The sequence below is a fragment of the Arvicola amphibius genome, chromosome 8 (assembly GCF_903992535.2).
Source record: "Arvicola amphibius chromosome 8, mArvAmp1.2, whole genome shotgun sequence".
NCBI classification, from domain to species: Eukaryota; Metazoa; Chordata; class Mammalia; order Rodentia; family Cricetidae; genus Arvicola; species Arvicola amphibius.
Window position 1 is genome coordinate 103,812,330 of NC_052054.1, and position 19,317 is coordinate 103,831,646.

At 51.1% G+C, this 19,317-nt stretch overlaps 1 protein-coding gene across 1 annotated transcript in view; it reads right to left on the reverse strand.

Annotated features, from left to right (window-relative positions):
- The window catches only part of Mroh2a (maestro heat like repeat family member 2A), a 46,975-nt gene that overhangs the window by 10,609 nt on the left and 17,049 nt on the right, over positions 1 to 19,317 (reverse strand). The window contains exons 10-31 of the mRNA XM_038339106.2: positions 18,373 to 18,465; positions 18,086 to 18,164; positions 17,872 to 17,985; positions 16,666 to 16,742; positions 15,581 to 15,700; positions 15,215 to 15,325; positions 13,702 to 13,849; positions 12,506 to 12,546; positions 11,845 to 11,986; positions 11,538 to 11,590; positions 11,007 to 11,114; positions 10,144 to 10,263; positions 9,922 to 10,044; positions 8,551 to 8,703; positions 7,520 to 7,642; positions 6,536 to 6,615; positions 5,162 to 5,270; positions 4,437 to 4,532; positions 3,599 to 3,703; positions 1,814 to 1,937; positions 1,280 to 1,398; positions 365 to 517 (exon numbers count right to left, since the gene is read on the reverse strand). Of these exons, the coding sequence (XP_038195034.1) occupies positions 365 to 517; positions 1,280 to 1,398; positions 1,814 to 1,937; positions 3,599 to 3,703; positions 4,437 to 4,532; positions 5,162 to 5,270; positions 6,536 to 6,615; positions 7,520 to 7,642; positions 8,551 to 8,703; positions 9,922 to 10,044; positions 10,144 to 10,263; positions 11,007 to 11,114; positions 11,538 to 11,590; positions 11,845 to 11,986; positions 12,506 to 12,546; positions 13,702 to 13,849; positions 15,215 to 15,325; positions 15,581 to 15,700; positions 16,666 to 16,742; positions 17,872 to 17,985; positions 18,086 to 18,164; positions 18,373 to 18,465 (2,391 nt within the window). The remainder of the gene's footprint in view (positions 1 to 364; positions 518 to 1,279; positions 1,399 to 1,813; positions 1,938 to 3,598; positions 3,704 to 4,436; positions 4,533 to 5,161; positions 5,271 to 6,535; positions 6,616 to 7,519; positions 7,643 to 8,550; positions 8,704 to 9,921; positions 10,045 to 10,143; positions 10,264 to 11,006; positions 11,115 to 11,537; positions 11,591 to 11,844; positions 11,987 to 12,505; positions 12,547 to 13,701; positions 13,850 to 15,214; positions 15,326 to 15,580; positions 15,701 to 16,665; positions 16,743 to 17,871; positions 17,986 to 18,085; positions 18,165 to 18,372; positions 18,466 to 19,317) is intronic.

Genomic DNA, 19,317 nt, shown 5'->3' on the forward strand with positions numbered 1-19,317 from the left:
TGTGTTTGGTCAGTGTGCTTTATCTCAGCAACAGAAAAGAAAACTAGTTCGGGGACCCTGTAGGACACCCCCACTTTCGGGGAGCATGGTGGGTGAGTTGAAACCCCCCAAATCTTCTCCAGCAGCCCCCAGTCTCTTCCTCCTACATTTTCATTGTGTCTTCAGCTGGGGCAGTTGCATGTCCCCCCTGACAAGAGCCTGACACCCGTGGTCCCTCATCTCCTCAGGGGCCAGAGGCAATTCAACAGCTCTCTCACTCGAGAACTCTGATTGGGTGGAAGCAGTCAGACTTCCCCAGCTCGTATCTGTGTATACTGGTCAGTCTCTGCACCAATTCCAAGCAACCCCTGCTGGGCTTGGCTACCTTGTCCTCCAGCTCCTTGACCCGCATCTGGAGGAAGATGCCTATCCAGGTGACAGCGGCCCTGTCGTGCTGCAGGTCCATGGCCCCGATGTTCTCACAGAGCTTCTGGATGAGAGAGACCACTTCATCGCAGTTGAATTCTGGGCAGACCACCTAGGACCAGAGCCGGACAGAATTCCAGGCTTCCTCCCTCCACTCCCTCGTCCCAGAAGGTTAACGAGTTTTCCAAGGCTTCCAGAGTCTGCCCAACCTTCTCTCTCTCTCCTCATCGCTGCCTCTCACTTTGCCTGTATCTCATACAAGTCCTTTCCGGCTTCACAGCGCTGTCTTGCAGGCACTTTCTGGCCTCACTGTGCAGCTATAAAACTCACATTGGCACTGGGAAACCTGCTTTTGCCTCCCCACCCCATGCAGAAATAACTTTATGTCCCATGCCTTTGAGGTTTAACAACACCTGCTTTCATGGTTCTGAACACTTCTACCTGCCAGTGTGGCACCATGCCCCCTGCCACCATGCCCCCTACCGCCATGGCCCCTGCCACCATGCTCCCTGCTGCCGTGCTCCCCACCATGATGATAATGAACAAAGCTTCTGGAACTGTAAACAAGCTCCCAATGAAATGCTTTCTATTATAAGAGTTGCCTTAGCCATGGCACATGCACTAAGACACAGTAATAAAACAGCAACTAAGACCGCCAGTGCACAGAGTCAATCTGTACCTTTCCCACAGTCCTCTCCATACTCACTAGGGACTTGGAGGAGTCAGCCCTTAATGTCCCAGCCACTACAAGTTATGTCAATACAGATGTATCAGATGTACCAAAGGCTGCTGAGAAGGAACCCCCCAGAGGAACAATATTGGCTGTACAGCCAGCAGAGGAAAGTGGGGCACCCAGGGCACAACACAGTGTCACCTTGGCAATTCTGGAGGAGGCACTGGAAATCTTGTCCATGTCTGTGTCCTGCAGGTCCTCCTTGCATTTCTTCAGCTCCTGCTCCTTGGTAGCTCCCCACAAGGAGCATGTCTGGCTTACTGTTGGGAATATAGTTGGACATGATCAGCAGGAGAGTGAGCAGCCTGAGCTGCCCTCCAGCATCTGCATATCCCTTCCCTTCTGGCCTCCATTCACTGATCCTTCTCCATGATGGGCTTCCGCACAAGCCACTTCTACCACAGCCTATGTTTCCACTGTCCCTCCAGCTCAGTTCTATCCAGTACTGCTCCTCCCTCAGTATCTGCTAGCTCCGTGACTCAACCTCATCCAAAGAGCCTCTTCTGGAAGCTTCTATGACCTCTTAGTGAGCTCTCTCCTCTCTGTTATGCTGACCACATGCTTGTCTTCTTGCCTGCCCGCCCGCATGCAGGATGCGCTTCCCTCTATAGCAGGCCAATCCCCTAAAACTGGCCTTCACCCCACTGCATCCCTCATGCCCTGTTCCCTCCCTACCGTGAAGATCGAGCAGGCTGGACAGGACATCAGTTGAGGCCAGGCGCGTTCGCCTATGGACATCGCAGGTGCATGGAGCAATGAGCCCAACAAGTATGCCAAACTGCCCCAGCTTCAGGGGGATCTGGGAGACAAGAGACATCGGGTCTCAGAGCTCCACCCTCAAATGCACAGTCAGGGGAACTTAGGAACACCATTGAGGGAAACTAGAGTGAGTGAGGCCTCAGTCCCACAGCTGGGCTCTTGGAGGCCAATCAGCTAATATCAGAGAAATCGTGGTTCAGGACTCATCCCCAGTCAGCTCGGTTATACACCACGCTGGACTTCCAGACGCCTGCCAGATTCCCACAACGGAACTCCAGGTTCCAATATGAAACCCATTCACTAAATGAGTGACCTGGACAGGGGCTTCTGCAGTCCCTTGTGTTCCCTGTCTGTAAAGTTAACTATGCCACCTCCTCTTTCAGAGAATGTTATCAAACCCTGATGGTAGAATCTAGCTGGCACAATGTGTGTACAAGACACTGAACACCCTGTAACGCGGGTCTAGGCTCTTTTATTCAGCCAAGCCTCCCTCCCCACCTCCATTTATGTGTTTCTGTGACCTACCACATACTTTCTGTGGCTTACCACACACCACCCAGCACACTCCTATCCTGTCCACAGCCATCTCTGAGAATAAGACGGCCAGAGCTCAGAGCCAGCACAGACAGAAGAAAGATCTCATGCTGTGGGTGCCCATTAATCAATAAAATACCACCTTGTTTAGACTTCCCATGTTTGTGATACTTGTTCAGCTTGCTTTATGACTGTAGTGATTCATTTTATCATCCTAGGTAGAAGGCATCTTTCCTGTGTGGTGTTCAGGGTTGTATACACTATTGCGTGTTGTGGAATATTAGTTGAAGATGTGTTACCTTCATTTATGCTGTGGAACATTTGTTAAATGATACAAAGATGTGTTGCATTCTTTTATGTTGTTTAACTCTGTGAAGCTGTGTTACTTTGCCCAGCTAAAACACCTGATTGGTCAGATAAAGAGCAGAATGGCCAATAGCTAGGCAGGAGAGGTATAGGTGGGGCTGCTTGGCAGAGAGAATAAATAGATGAGAAGGGGTGAGCAAATAAAGGAGAAGGGGAGGATGCTAGGGGTCAGCCACCTAGTAATGCAGCCACCCAGTCATGCAGCCACCCAGTCATGCAGCCACACAGCCACAAGCCACCCAGACTCTTAGCCTCACAGCCACACAACCACACCGCCATCCAGCCAGACATAGAATAAGAAAGAAAGAAAAGATATACAAAAATAAAGAAAGGTTAAAGCCCAGAGGCCAAAGATAAATGGGATAATTTAAGAAAAACTGGCTAAAAACAAGCCAAGCTAAGGCCAGGCATTCATAAGCAAGAATAAGTATTTGTGTATCTATTTGGGAGCTGGGTGGTGGACCCTCAAAGGGTAAAAAGAATAAAAACAACAAAAACAAAAACAAAACAAAAACCAAAAACACCTAACTACAACTGCATGAGCCTTGGGTACCACAAAACCTGGATCCATGCTGTGCTATGTAATCCATCCTCTCCCCATTCACCCACTCCAAAGCTCAGGTCTCTTCCAAAGGGACTCCTGGGACAGGGTTTATCTGAGAGGTGTTTCCTGCTCTGAATAAAATGAGGAACTTTTCTGTGGATGCATCTTAGAGTGGCCATCAGTGAAAGCATCCTAGAGTGGCAGCAGTGGGAGAATCCTAGAGTGAGAGGCAGTGGGACAGGTGTACCAGGACTCACACAGACACCAATACTTTGAACGTAGATCTGCATGAGATGGAGATGGAGGGTCATGGCTTTCTCCCGTTCCCATTCTTTCTCTGACAAGATCCACTTCTCCAGGAGCTGAGTAGAGATCCCAGAACATAGGAGCGGTGTTAACATCCTGGGGACAGCAGGCTCCACCCCAGCCAGCTTTCATGCCATGGTCCCTCCCATTCAGAATTTGACTTCCATGATTCTAGACACTTTCTTCTCACACTCTACCATGAAGGGAGTTGAGGCTGTGGCCAGAGTGGGAGGTCTCCAGTATCCTCTCAAGAATAGCACTTGAAAGTTGTGCTGGGTCTAGCTCCAAACAGATGCTCTAAACACAGACCAACCCTCAGCTCAGGTGTTGTTGACAGGACATTCTAATGTCAGGTTTTTGGTTTTTTTGTTTGTTTGTTTGTTTTCCCCAGTGCTGTGAACATTGCTGTTAAGGCTTATATATGAAATTCCCCCTACCCCAAGACTGTGTGTTGAAAGCCTGGCCACCAGCCTGTGGTTTGGCTGGAAAGTGATGACGTCTTTGGGAAATGGAGCTTAGTGGAAAGTGAGGTCAATGGGGATATTCACTTGCAGGTTGTACTAGGATCCTATCCTCCCTTTCTGCCACTTTTGAGCCATATGGTGGACAGATTTCCACCCTGCCCTTCTGTCATGATGTCTTGTCACAAGCCCGAAGCAATGGAAGCAGACAGTCATAGACTTAAAGTTCTGAAACCCCAAGCCATTCCCCAGTGTCTGGCTCTCGGGTCATTCTCCAGCAAGGGTGGTGGCCACCTCTGGCTCTTCTTCCCTCTGCCAAGTAACTCACGTGCACGGTCTCTTGCAGTCCCCTGGGGTCCAGCTGCCTTTTCAGGAGGCCTTCCATCAGCCGCTTCAGGGAACTCAGGGCATTTGCATACAGGGTCTGAGAGAGAAAGGAGAGAGAGAGAGAGAGAGAGAGAGAGAGAGAGAGAGAGAGAGAGAGAGAGAGAGAGAGAGAGAGAGAGAGGGAGGGAGAGGGGGAAGGAGGGAGGGGGGAGGGAGGGAGGGAGGGAGGGAGGGAGGGAGGGAGGGAGGGAGGGAGGGAGAGAATCATGCAGCCATGAAAGACTCTGATAGCCACTTATCAGTGCTCCGCAGGTGTCTTTAGGGGATAAGATGAGATGCCATAGGAATGAGTTGTTGATCATGGGAGGAAGGCAAAGAGGTACATGAATCTTCTGCATATGTTCTCATCCCTCATATCCAGAGAACTTTGAAATCATTTACTGGAGATACTGAGGTCTCTATCAGACTGGGGTTCCTGACAAATTCACAATGCATCTTCATGTATACACACCCCATTGACCACTGGGCTCGGTGTAGATGATCTAGTTAAACCATTGAGGTTTCAGGGTTTACCTCTTACAGCAGCTAACATTAGCTCATACTTACTAACAGAGCTGCTCCAAACTGCTGTGTTGTTGGTGGTTTGGGAAAGTGGAGCCTACCTATGCCAATGTAAAGTTCCGGATTCTGACCCAGGAAACAAGGAGGCCTCCCTGAGGAACCTACCTTAACAGACTCATTGTCTTCCCCTGGGGGTTGGAGAGAAATAATAGCGTGTATGCTGATATCCATCAGCTCCATGCTCTCCTCTGAAGAGTAGAAAGGCTTCAGGGTGCTAAGGAAAGACGTGTTAGCAGTGGAAGTGGCCACTAGGAGCTAAACCCATTCTGCCCACCACCCCACTGGGAGAGGCAGGCATGTCTCAGAATGAGAGGAAAGACCCAGCACCTTGGGTCGGGGCTCAGGCATGCTTCCCTGACCAGGAGCCCTGTTCTGCCTGACCACCAGCATTCAGTACTTTATCTGTGATAGAAGCAGGATTTGTGGGCACAAGGCTCACTCTTTCACTTCCTGTTGCCTGCTCTGAGCCTAGGAACCTCCTTCTTTCCAGATCACACCCAGAGCCTGGTTCTGGCCTGGGGTTTTCGGTATCATGATTGGAGCAGCAGCAAAAGCTTGGAGTTGCTCATCAGTGTAAACTCTAAGACTCCACATGGAGGGAGCCTACGGAAACAAAGCCTGTGGGAGCATTCCAGCCTGAGGACACGCAGGGTAGCAGCCAGCCCATTGCTGCCTTGTTCTCTTTCTAGACCTGCCTCAAGTTCCAGTTCACAATCCTGGTTAGTCATTAGAATCGCCTCAACATCCTTTTAAGAACTCTCAAGGACCACGTCCAGGCTCTAGGGCCTCCTTACACTTTCTGCTGAGGCAAGATCAGTGCATCAGTTCTATTAATAGCGCCCCGGGGGCTTCCACTGTGCCCCAGAGCTGAGACTTCCTGCCTTAAGAAACTCCTGCCTCTCCACCACTCACTCTGTGGGGGTCAAACTCCCACACAAATCTAATCATCCTGCTTATGCTCGAGTCAAAAGTCAAATGGCAGTCTGCATCAGCCTTTCTGACAAGCCCCTATTTGTGCAGAAGCCGAATTAGGTTTTCCCGGAAGACCCTTCTTTAGAATTAGAGAGGGTGCTCAGTCTCCAACAAGCACTTTCTTCTATCGGTTCTTACCCTTAATCCTCTCTGCATGCATTTGTCTTTTCTCCAAGTCCTTCCTAGAGTGTAACAATCTCTGCTCCCCCAAGGGGAATGGAACATCTTCAAAATCTGTTGCCCTCAGCGGCTCTGCTACTACAGCCCACATACCTGCCAATCACCTCCAAATCCCAGAAGTAGCACCCAACTTAAACAACTCCTGAGTCTAGATGGACCCTACCTACTGGGCTAGTCCATTGTCTCAGGGAGTTACTGACCAACACCACTGCCACTGAGGTAGAAGGAGGAGGTAGGAGGCTTGGAGTAGCACTGAAGGGGCGGTCACAGAGTTTGTCCTATCATTGGGAGGCAGTAGGAGCTCCGGCAGGCCCTGCCCCAGCTCACCTCAGTTGTGAGACAGCATCCATGGCCATTGACCTCACTGGAGAAGCCAAGTGGTCAGGCGGTTCTGCTTTGATGATTGCCTGTCCAGAACAAGAAGGGTTTTGAACTGTTGGTCACCCAGAAGCTGAGTAAGGGCACAGAGGGCAATGACATGATCCGGTGCCAGGATAAGAAGGACCTGGGCCTTTGTAAAGAGCTCTAGACCCCACATGCCCACTTAATGCTCATTTGGCAGCAAAGCGCAGGGGAGGGAGGAGGATACACAGTGAGCCTAGGCTTCTCCCCCAGGGCCACCAGTGACTTGATGTATGCCCTTGGCCACACGATTCACTTTCCCAAGCCCAAGTTCCCTTGTCCTATACAAGACTTGATGCTTTTTTATTGCGCTAGGCTTTTGTAAAGTGACTGGGAGCCAATGAACAGCCATTTCCCTGTTCCTCCTGCACTTCTCTTTCCCCAAGGACTGCTTCCAGTGCAGTACAGGTGGTCTTTGAGACCCCCATTTTTTGTCAGCTATGAGAGAGTAGAGACATTTGGGGACCAGGGATCGGCTGATACATGAGTTCTATCATCCTGTAGATAGTTGACCCTTTCTACACTTCACCAAGGTGCAAAAGATACTCTAAGTCCTGGTTCTCAATGGCCTCTGTCTCTTCCTGTGAAAATGTACTGAGGCTGTGCCCTTCACCCCCTCACTTCCACCATCCTGACTAGGCCTCTGTCTGCTGCTGATCCCTAAGCTGGCTTCTTCTGGGCACCGCTGGGCACAAGCCCTGCCCTAGTTTTCCCACTCTTTAGTGACTGTGAATCCCTCTGTGAGATACCAAAGTCATCCTCAGAGCCTACAGTGCGGTAGATGAGAGTCAGGCAGGAAGGCTTTACAGCTTTACAGCCCCCGGAGGTACATCCCAGATATCCCCCAAAGAACCTCGACCAGGGCGACTGGGGAGCTCTGTCCCACTGGGGAATCCCTGCCCCACTTACAACAATCAGGCTTGTAAGAGCAGACTTGTGGGTAAACTGGAAGTCCTCCGGGTCCTGGATGCTTTTGATGGCCTTGGTGACCTGCACAACACTCTTCATGAAGGCCATTTTGAGGCTGATGTCCTATGGCCAGAGGAAGAACGTGAGCGAGAACCTGTTTGCAAAAGACTTAACAAGAGCCCTGAGCCATGCTCTTCTCCCCTGAATCCTTCCCCTTCTCTGAGGAAAGCTCCACATCAGGGATGCTCTGAGTGACAGCCCCCTCCCCTGTCTGTTTCTCAGCCACAGTGAACTGGGTTTGGAAAATGGCCACGGTGGTCATTTTTATATTCTGTGTGTCTTTTCATGGTTCTCATGCATGTCATACGTGGTGTGTGTGCAGGTGCGTGCGTGCGTGTGTGTGTGTGTGTGTGTGTGTGTGTGTGTATGTGTGTGTAAGCTGGAGATCATTGTTGAGTATCTTCCTCAGTTACTCTTTATTTTATTTTTTGAGGCAGGGTCTCTGACTAAGCCTGGAGCTTACAATTTGGCCAGACCGGATGGAGCCTCCTATCCCCACACCGTCAGCACTGAGACTGCAGATCTTTCCTGCCGTGATTAGCTTTTTCGTGGGAATGGGGATCTGAATTTAGGCCCTTATACTTGCACAGCGAACACTTTTAGTGACTAAGCCACCTCCCCCCGCCCCACTGGGTGTATTTTACCACAGCGTTGAACAAGAAATTCTTCTACTTCCATCAGCTTTGCCATTCCAACAAAGTGCCCCATACTTTTGTGACTCTGAAGACAGCCCCTATCCTCCTATATGAGGCAGGTGTGACAGAGTAGGAGAGTATGGGAAGAATTGGGGCTCACTTGGTACTTCTGGGGAGCCAAGGTCACCTGCAGCCCTCAGAAGAGGTCTGTTCCCTTGTCCCGAGTGTGACCCCAAGCTCAAGAGTGAGCAACGTATTCATTCTCCAGAGGATGATCAAGTCGGGCCCCTAGAGATCTCCTGAGTGTCGCGTCCCATGCACAGCTATGCGGGTTACCTGGCAGCTGCTAGAGTAGTGGTGGATGATCTTGGCAGTGATGGGGCTGTCCACGTGGGTGAGGAGCATTTGGGGGTGGCAGTAAGAGGACACACAGCTGTACATCACCATAAGGGCACTCTTCACAGTCTCTCGCCTCCAGGGGTGGTCCTTCTGCGTGAGGGTAAAAGAGGATAAAGGGAACTGGGGTGATGGCTCAGTGGCTAAAGGGCTTGTCACACAAGTGTGAGGACCAGGGTTTAGACTCCCAGAACGTACATAAATGCTGGGCAGGTGTGACAGCCCAGCTGTAATTCTAGCCTCAGAAGGCAGGATCAGGGCATCCCCAGAACAAGCTGGCTGGCACGGTTTAGTCATATCAGCAAGCTCTGGGTTTGACTGAGAGATCCAGTTTCAGTAAAGAAGCAAAAGAGTCGTTGAAGATGGAGCTAAGGTCTCCACATGCATGCACACACATGTGTACCTGCGCACATATGCCTCTACACATGCAAGTATGCATATGGACATATTCATACCACACACACGTGAAAAATGGGGAAAATAAAAAGAGAAGGACCCACGGGGAGCAGGGAGTACTCAGTTCGCCACAAGGAGGGTGCAGGTGTTACACTGGCTGTGTGGGGGACAGTCTGTGATTGAAGAAGCTGTCAAGTCCGTATCGGGACTTCAACAGACTGTTATTTTGGGTGCTAAAGCCCTCGTTCATTTTCTCAAACACTTACACATTAGTGGTTTTATTGGGCACAAGTTACTTACCAGGCACTGGGCAAGAAGGATTGAACCAGACTGATCAGGATCTACCCACCCTGGGAAGCTTCGATCCTGGGACACATGCTAGGACACCCATTAACTGTGAGAGGAGGCTGGTATGGACCTCCTAAGCAGAGGCTCGCTGCACACACCATACTTAGGCAGCTGAGTTGGAGCCATCTCACCATGGGGAGCTGGCTAACCATTAGATAAACACTATCCAGAGCAGTAAAAAATCACCATTGTGATGATGAGTTTGTTAAATTCTGTGCTAAGAGCTCCTTCATTTTGCCATAAAGAAGGGACGGCAAGGGGATGGGCCTTTTAACTCCCTAGCTGGTAGTTGCCAGGCTCAACCTTGTTTCTCTGACTGCAGTGAGCAGAAGGTCTGGGAGTCAAGCAACAGGTTGGACCTCACACCAGAACTGACCATTGGGGATGCTCTGCCGATATCTCGGGGAAGCTGCGTGACGTCACGAGTGCTCCACCTCCCACAGGTGTGGCCCCAGCCATGAAAGACTCAAGCAGCCTACCCCAGAGGCTCCCTGCAAGATCTCAGTTTCTTTCCCCAGAGCACTGCCTTCAAGGCCCGCCACCCAGCCTTACAGCGAGGAGCCTTACCCTCCAGGCACCAATTTGCCAGGACTGCTCTGACTCCTGGATCCTCTCTTCAAAGTCGTGAAGCACATTCAACACCGTCTTCACCTGGCCCCGGGCACACAGGCCAAAGCACAGGATGACACCCTGCAGGGAAGCCCAGCCAGGGTGAGGGCGGACACATAAACCCACATGCACCCCGGATCACAGAAGATGGTAGGTAAGAGGAGCTGAGGGTATCCTCACCTCCCGGTCGAAGTCGTTGCTATAGTCTGTCTTGTACAGCAGCTCCAGCAACAGCACCTCCACCCTGTCAGCCTCCAGGCCCATGCCTAAGGTGAAGCCCAAGGCCCTGTACAGAAAACCCTGGAGAGGTGGGAGAGAGGAAAGACCTCAGGCCTTTTCTACTCCCGGACTCTCGAAGGTGCTATTGGTGAGCACTTGGCCCATAGTCCTGACTTTTTAAGACAGGCATTTTTATGCATTTTCTACAGCCTTTAAGATAAATATTCAGTTTGTTCTGGGAAGTCAGATTATGTAAGGGCAAGCCTATTATACGTTTTAATAGTGGAGGCCGACTCCTTCCTATACACGTTCAATCAAATACGTCCCCACCCACAAACCCAGCTACTTCCTGACATAAAAACAGCAAGAGATGGGATAGCCTTGTTTTGATGTGTCAGTATGAGGGGATGGCGGCTTCAGGGTGGAGATGATACTGAACCTGGAGACACACTGAGGGTCACAATCTTAACTCTATCCATGAGCATGGGATGCTTTCTAATTGCCAAGATCCTCATTGATTTCTTTCAACTGTTTTTATAGTTTTACAAAGAAAGAACAAGGAAAAAATTTCACACGCACAAAAAAATCTAAAAAAAAATCCAAAACAAAATAACAAACAAACAAAACAAAACAAAACAAAACAAAACAAAACAAAAAAACCACATGCGACCGTGGACCAGAATGTGGAAGACAAACAAGAAACTTTTAAAGAGTAAGAAAAAAACAAATCACTAGACTAGATTGTGATCATTTCCTTTCCTTCTGTTAGTTAGGCTGCCTCCCTTCCTCCCTGCCTGAGCTCAGAGGCCCCTGTGAGGACAAACCTTTTCCAAAGAGGGGCTGTCGAAGGTCTCGAGCTGGTTGTTCAACTCTTTGCTGAGACGTAGGCTCCAGCTGGTACCACGGGTCTTCTTGAGGGAGTTTCTCAGAAACTGGGAAGTGGAAGACTTCGGTGGGTAGAGGCAAGCGACCCCAGCCTTGCTCTCAGCTGGCTTCTGGGAATGCTATGTGACCTTGGACGTGAGCTTGTTCCTTCTGGGCCACCGTCTCTAAACCTCTGAAACATTCGGCCATGGATCTCCAGCCTAGCACTAACATTCCATGTGTCTGGAGCACAGCCGTGGCTTTCGAGGTCACTGGCGGGGCAGGACTTCCCTGCTGCCTTTCCAGGCACTTGGCTCGCTCGGTTCTCCCTTCCTTATCCTTAGCCATCTTGCTAAGTCAGCTCTGACAGGTGGACACATGTTCTTTACACAACCCTAGACTGGTCCACAGGTCAACCCCATCAAATGTCCTCCCACGTATTCCTTCACTTCTCCCTTCCCCTGGCCTCAGCAGACAGCTTGCCCCTTTACCTGAATTAGCTTATCCTCCCAGGCCTTCTGGTTCCAGGTGAACTCAGTGTGTTCTGCAGGAAAGTATGCATGGCCTCACAGGCTGCCCTCTTCCCCTGCTTCCCCTGGGTAAGCCTCCTGGCCCCCATATCTGAGGCCCTCCATGCATGAGCTCATCACATTCAGGGTTTCCCTTCCCATCTACCCAAGACAGGCATCCCCTAAACACCGAAGGAAGTCCGTTCAGGTCCACCAGCCCCTAGGTTCCTGTCATTCAAGTCACATGTCTGGTGGGAGCCCCAACATGCACACAGAGTGGGCACCTCACCTTCCAGGTACTGGACCAGCAGCGGGATCTCCTGCTCCCACATATCAGCCATGGAGGGGGCAATGCTCTGGCTTAGGGTCCTCAGGAGGTTGAGCATGGCAATGCCACGACCTTCTCCTTTGTAAGGCGATGACATCAGCACCTGGAGGGCCCCACAATAAGTCAGTGGAGCAGGGGTCTGGAGTTCAATGTCTTTCTTGTAAAGAGGAAACTGAGCAAGGTATATGGTTTTCAAACGGAGCCCATGGATTTCCAGCACAGGAAAGTCCCTGCAGGGGACACTGCAGGGAGGAAGGGATGAGAGGCCAGACCCAGGTTCCTCGCTGACCCGGGTTCCTCCCTGACCCGTGTTCCTCCCTGACCCTGAGAAGAGCACTGATTAGTGCCCACAGGACTGAGCCTATCTGGGGGCAGACAGGCTATGGGTGGTGTTCTTGGCATAGGAATCTGAGAGCAGATCCCGACCAGGTTCCCAGGCATCTGAGCATCCTGGAGTACCCTCTCAAGAAGGACAGCACAGACCTTGGGATGCTGTTCTGCCTAATATCCAGCTTCCTCAGTGCATCCTGGTTCCCCCTCCCTCTGGAGCACTGAGAATAAACTCAAGGAAGAGGCGTCACTGCGCATGGATGTACTGGGCCAGAGCATGTCAGCCACTCACCAGGAGACGGGCCAGGAGCTTCTGGGGTGCAGGCAGGTCCACTGAGGAAGCAAGAGGAACCCCCGGTGAGGATGCCTGGCCAATGTCAAGGCATGTCCTCTATCCCCCAAGGGAGACACCTTTAAAGGTGATTTCCCGGCATTCTTGCCATTACCCTCACCCCAGATGAAGACTGGCTCTGCCCAGGGGCTTTTCTCCTGAAGGACACCATTGGCTCCTTCCAGAAAGGAGGGAACTTTTGGCTGATAGATCGGGTCTAGATGATATCTTTTCAGGTTGTGAATGCTTATTTTTGAATGGACATGCCAGGGCAATGTCATAGCTCCTGCTGTACACCTTGGCCTTTCTCCAACTAGCAGTAACTTGATTCCCTACCCTGACTCCCTCCTGTCCAGTCTGTTAGCCTTAGGAACCAGTAAACCCTGAAAAACAAAGCAACAGCACGCAGATGGGTGGGAAAGGGAGGGGCCAGGGCTGGGCTGCTACAGGTGTGGAGACCCCAGGAGAGTGAAGGTTGAAGGACCACAGTGATGTGGGTGGGTCACTTAAGTGTCTCACCTTGAACTCAGACAACAGGTCGTGCCCTTTGTCATCCTTGATAGGAAAGATCCTCCTGAGTCCCCCTACCCCCAGTCATGCCTGAGCCTGTGAAACCCCAGGGCCAGGAGAGCACCCCTTTTGGACCAAAAAGTAGTAGGGAAGGGGGAGAGCAGAGACATGATGTAGATGGGCATGGTCACTTGAGAGCTTGTGTTGACAGTGCCTGCCCTGAGTGGACCACAGTAGGGTCAGCTGACAGAAGAATTGGTTGGGATGCTACAGTCGCTCTAGGTGACTCAGAGGAGCTGAGTAGGGCAAAGTCCCATAAAGGCCACAGCTAGAGCTAGGTTCAGGAACTCCCTCCTTGCCCCTGCCCAGAGTGAGAGCTGGGTATCTGGGAATATGATGGATGAGCTATCAGGAGGGAGTCTACAAGGTTTGAACCCCTCCCCAGACTTGGCAGGGAAGATTCTGGATGTTTCCCGGAGAAGGGGGCTTTGGTTGATAGAGACACTGTAAGGAGGGTCGCAAGGAGTCAATCCACCTGCCCGTTTTGACTAGTTGACCCAGGGATGCCACCCACCAGCTGTGAGGAGGGTCGCAAGGAGTCAATCCACCTGCCCGTTTTGACTAGTTGACCCAGGGATGCCACCCACCATGTTTGCTCTTTCCAGCCATTCCAGCCTCCGTGTCTTTGCCATGAATCTGGTTCTCTGCCAGGTTTGTGAGACTGATACAGATGGGGGTCAAGGCCTCTGTGTAATCGGTCTCCATGATGTAGCACAGCAGTCTCACCCAGAACTCCTGGGGCAGGGATGTAAAGAAGGGAGCCCAGGGTTAGAGATAGCCTATGGCTCCCCAGTATTGACAAGGCTGCACCCAGGCTAAAACCCTGCAGACTCTCTCCTGGTGTCTGTGGTAGGTTTGAACCTTACCTGGCCTCTATCCCAAACACTCACAAGCTCAGCCCTCAACTGACTTTCCTGCCGAACCTTGGACTTTTTCAGAGGCATCCAGATGGCATCCGCCCAGTTCTGGTGGCCTCATATCCATTCTATATCCAGTACATACTTTGGCCAGAGCCTTCCTCTAGGTCCCAGATTCTCTGAATTGCTAACTAGTCAGGTAATCCAGCGGTGCTTGCCAGTTGTGATATATTCAGGTTTATTTGTCAACGTGGCTAGGCAAGTGTACCCACTTATTAAGCCAAGTACTAGTCTATCGTGATTGTGCGCATGTCACATAGCTGTGAAAGTCCACAGTCCATCAAGAAGATTGCCCCTGAATGCAACAGTCGAAAGGCCTAAAGAGAACAGTTCAGAAAAAGAGGTTTTGCCACAAGTGACAACTTTCTCTGCTGCGTACAACTCTAGTTTGTACCCCCAGCTTGTACCCCCAGCTTGCACTCCTAGCTTGCACCCCCAGCTTGCACCCCCAGCTTGTACCCCCCGCTTGCACCCCCAGCTTGCAACCACAGCTTGCATCCCCAGCTTATACCCTCCCTCCAGCTTGTATCCCCCAGCTTACACCCCCCAGCCCACACCCCCCAGCTTGCATCCTCTAGCTTGCATCCTCCAGGTTGCATCCTCCAGCTTGCACACTCCCTCCAGGTTGCAGCCTCCAGCTTGCACCCTCCCTCCAGGTTGCAGCCTCCAGCTTGCACCCTCCCTCCAGGTTGCAGCCTCCAGCTTGCAGCCTGTAGCTTGCACCCTCCAGCTTATACCTTCCAGCTTGCAGTCTCTAGCTCACATCTCCAGCCGTCACCAGATAGGAAGCATCCCACCTATGGCTTTACTTTATGGACAATCATTCATTTCTTTCTTGATGTTGTCATGATATTTTCCACCTGCCGTGTTGCTGCGTCTCATCTATTGCAGTTAAAATCTGGTACGCTTATTTCTCCTGTAACCTGGGAGGTCATATCGAGTCTTCCTAGCCGAACTCACTGAACTGGAGAATGTCTCCCAGAGGCATTTTAAAACAATGGGCATACTTCAGGCAAAAAGGCAAGTGCTATGCATTGAGACCTACTGTGCGCCAGCCACTGCTCTAGCCACTGGGGGTTCAGAGATAGAGTATAGATAGCTACGTTCTTCTATCAGCCTTCAAAATGTGGCCAGGAGCTATCATCATGGCTATGGTAGCCCACTGGGTGGGGCGTGAACTCACATTGGTCATGCCACTGATAGACGAAGTTATGATCTTCACAGTATCCATGGTGACTTTGTGGACCATCTTCTCTTCCAAGTCCCTCTGATAAAAGCATTCCCGGCGGTTTGTCTAGAAGACAGAACCAAGACATTTCTGCAGGTGGGGCGTGGTCTCAGGGGTAGTCTGCTTTGCTCCCCAGTCCAGACACTGAGTCCTAAGATGTTGAGGTCTGTGCCTGGACCTCACTCCTGGGAGACAGCACAACCCTGGTCCATACCTGCGGGATAACTATGAGCCTACATGGGACCAAACAGGTCCTCAGCGAGGTGTTCTTTGCTCAGCATTTGCTGCTGTCCTGAGGGGCTGAGGGCTGGGGCCACTTACCAGCTTGTAGGTAGATAAGGTGAGCTGTACAGACACGTATTTCAGTCCCCAGCCTTTGATCTTTTCCTGGAAGCCTGACAGGACCAGCTGGCCAATGATTCGTAGAATTGCCATCCGGACCTGGGGGGGACAGGGTGGGGACAGCTGGGGTAGGCCAGGCTTCAGCACGGAGTTCCGCATCGAATATTCTTTTGGTAGAAGGTGCCTGGGAACTGTGGGTGCACGTGACTGGGAGGGATTTCAGGGGATGGCTGGCTACTAGCCATTCTAGCCATCACCCCTTTCCTCATGGAGGAACATCCTTCTGTGGTTCACTCACGGGAATGCCTGCCTCAGCTGGGCCCTTCATAGACATCTTCATCCCATATTTACAATGGCTCCTTAGTCTTAGCAGCCTTGGTTGGGAAATCTATTTTTTGCTCTGGGCAAGGCACAAAATAAGTAGTTTTTCTTTTTTCTTTTTTTAAAATATTTATTTATTTATTATGTATACAATATTCTGTCTGTGTGTATGCCCGCAGGCCAGAAGAGGGCACCAGACCCCATTACAGATGCTTGTCAGCCACCATGTGGTTGCTGGGAATTGAACTCAGGACCTTTGGAAGAGCAGGCAATGCTCTTAACCTCTGAGCCATCTCTCCAGCCCAACAAGTAGTTTTTCTTGTGTCTGAGTGACATCCAGAGTTCAAAGATAGCTCTGTTTCAATCTAGTCCCAACATGCCCCGCCCCGTGTTCCTTAGTGCTTTTGTGAGCCTTCCCTCCCTAGTACTGCTTTCCCAGTGAGAGCAGCACTCCGAGCTAGCCGTGGAACACAGCATTAGCCAGCTGAGAGTATGCTGGGAAACATGTTCCGCACATACTTTTCTCACAAGCAGTAGAGACTTCTAGACAACCCTGTGTGCCTTGGGACCTTTCCTCCCTGCAAAGCAGAGTCCAGGCTTGGGAAATCCCTGGTCGCAGAGAAGGAGCATCTCAATGACAGACCCACAGCTCTCCCTGTCTCATCTTTGCCTCGTCTCTACTCCAGACTCTTCCATCTGAGGTGTCCGCCCCTCGGCCCTCACTACTCCGACAGGGTTATTACCTTGGACCGAGTGTCCGAAAGAGTGTTCTTGACAACGCGGATGGCCAGGTAGATGGTCTTGATGTTCATTTTGGGGTCTGAAAGAGAAAGAACGGCCTGGGGGGCTATGGCTCAGGAAGACACCAGGCGGCCTGTCCCTGACACACCACGTTCAATTCCCTCTCACAGACTACAGACTCAGAGTCACTTCACTGGTAGGTTCCCTTTGAGCACAGCCTTCTCTCCCAGAACCACGTTCACACCCATGCGCGGCCAGGTGGAGGGCAGAGGTTCACGCCCTATGTCTTCCTCTATCACCCCCCCCCCACCTTGTTTCTAAGAAAGCATCTCTCACTGAACTTTGAGTTCAGTTCAGCTAAGCTGGCTGACGAATGAGTTCCAGGGATCCACTTGTTTGTGACCCCCAATCCCCGTGTGGGTTATAGACATAACCTCCTAGAGCCAGGTTTTTACGGGGGTGTTGGGGATGTGAACGCGGGTAGTTAATCCTTGGATGACAAACACCGTACCCGTGGAGTCATCACCCCAGCCTCTGTCTAGGCTACTTTAGTACATTGCTTTAGTGCAATGCTTTAATGAGTATCTTGGTCCAGTTACTTTTGGGTAATTATTGTCTTGAGACAATTACCAAAAAGATTGTTAAACCCAAGATTTGGTCCCTATCCAACAAAGCACCTAGAATCGTTAAGCAATTTGAACCTATTGATGAAATGTGAGGAACTGGTTTCTTGTGGCTCCTGGTTAGTAACAAGCAAAGAATAGCTCACGGGTTAAATCCAAGTCCCCAATTTGTGTAATAATGGTTTGTTTGGTTATTTTATTTTTATTTTATGGGTGTGAGCATTTTGCCTGAGTGAATGTCTGCACAAGGTATATACCTCTTCTGCAAAGGTCAGAAGAGGATGCTGAGGGTAAAAGTTACGTCCGTGGACTTGGAGTTATGCCTGTAAGGTTGACCCTCCTATAGAACTGGAAGTCAATAGTAGAATTCAGATTCAGGCTGACTGCGAAAATCAGGCAGAGGTATGGAAGGGCCACAGTGCTGGTTCAGTCCAAGGTTGAGAAATAAGAAGCAATCAAGAGACTTGGCCCACCCAACAGTGACTACCAAACAGGGCGGCGAGCCAACGTCTCAGATAGGAGTGCCACTACCTCTCCCCCTACACTCTGCCCATGGCGCCTGCCTGTCCCCTCCAGCCAGCTCACCATCTGCGCTCACCACCGCCCTGATCAAAGCCAGTGTCCCCACGCGGACAGCTTCCTTGCTCATCTCCACCTGGCTGAAGAAGAACTTCATCAACTCCTTGGGGTAGGAGCGGGCTGCGGAGCAGAAGGAGCACTCGGTCAGGGCTGACAGGCTCTGCCTCCATTCCTGCACTCAGCAAGGGGCTGAGCCATCCCAGGTCCCTTCAGACCTCACCCAGGGCTACGAAGCAGTGCACGATCTCCATCAGGTTCTGACTGCTGAACTGCTGCTGAACTGGGGCTTTGGTGCACACCTAGGGAGCGGTGTGCAGGGAGAGTTAGGAACTTGCAGGGCATGGGCCACATGGGCAGTCCAGGCCGATATACCTGCATGCGGGCAGAATGCAGTGTGTGTGTGTATGTGTGTGTGTGTGTGTGTGTGTGTGTGTGTGTGTGTAGGGGGACCATATCCCAAAGCAGTTTCCTGCTGACTGTCTTGGAGGATGCCCTCACTGGCCTCACCTGGACATGCAACTCTGTGAAAATGGGGTGTAGCAGCATCGGAGGGATGGGGGTGTTGGTGGTGACTGATGCTTCTAGAATCTGCCTCAAGATCTGCAAAGGGGATGGGCAGAAGGCCGCAAGTGACTGCTCCATTCTGGTTGCTACTCAGCGGGCCACTGAGTTATGGTTCCCTGGTTCCACCCCAGTCCCGCTTCAGATGACCGGACTTAGAAACGTAGTTTCTACCAGATGGACTGGATCCGACCCTACATTCCCGCCAGCCTTGGATGACTCCTGTGCCCAATAAACATTGAGAGGGCACGCTGGGCCACTAAGAAGGCATTCGAGGCTCTTTCAACCTCTCTTGTTTATGGTGGTGCGTGTGTGAATATAAGTCTATTCTTCATCCTCAGTGATATATACAGTGGTTCCCTAGATCACTCCTGCTCATTTCTGCTCCTTGCTTTTACAGGAAAGGCCCATGACCTGCCCATTCATCGGCCCAGGCCAGGCCTCCTCAAGATCTCAGAACCTGCAAGATCTCCACTTCACACGTGTCAGAGGCTGTGGAGGCTCCAAAACCCATCCCACCTGGAACTCTAGATTAAGCCCTTTTACTTAGAAATAAAGTCTCACCGGGAGGTGGTGGCGCAAGCCTTTAATCCTAGCACTCCAGAGGCAGAGGCCGGTGGATCTCTGTGAGCTTGAGGCCAGCCTGGTCTACAAGAGCTAGTTCCAAGACAGGCTCCAAAACTACAGAGAAACCCTGTCTTGAAAAACTGAAAGAAAAACGAAAGAAAGAAAAAAGGAAGGAAGGAAGAAAGGAAGGAAGGAAGGAAGGAAGGAAGGAAGGAAGGAAGGAAGGAAGGAAGTCTCTTTGGGTATAACTGCTTAAGGGACTAAACGGCTCAAGGTTCTTAGTTACAGTAGCCCTAAAAATCTAAAGGAAAGCCATGCCCACCT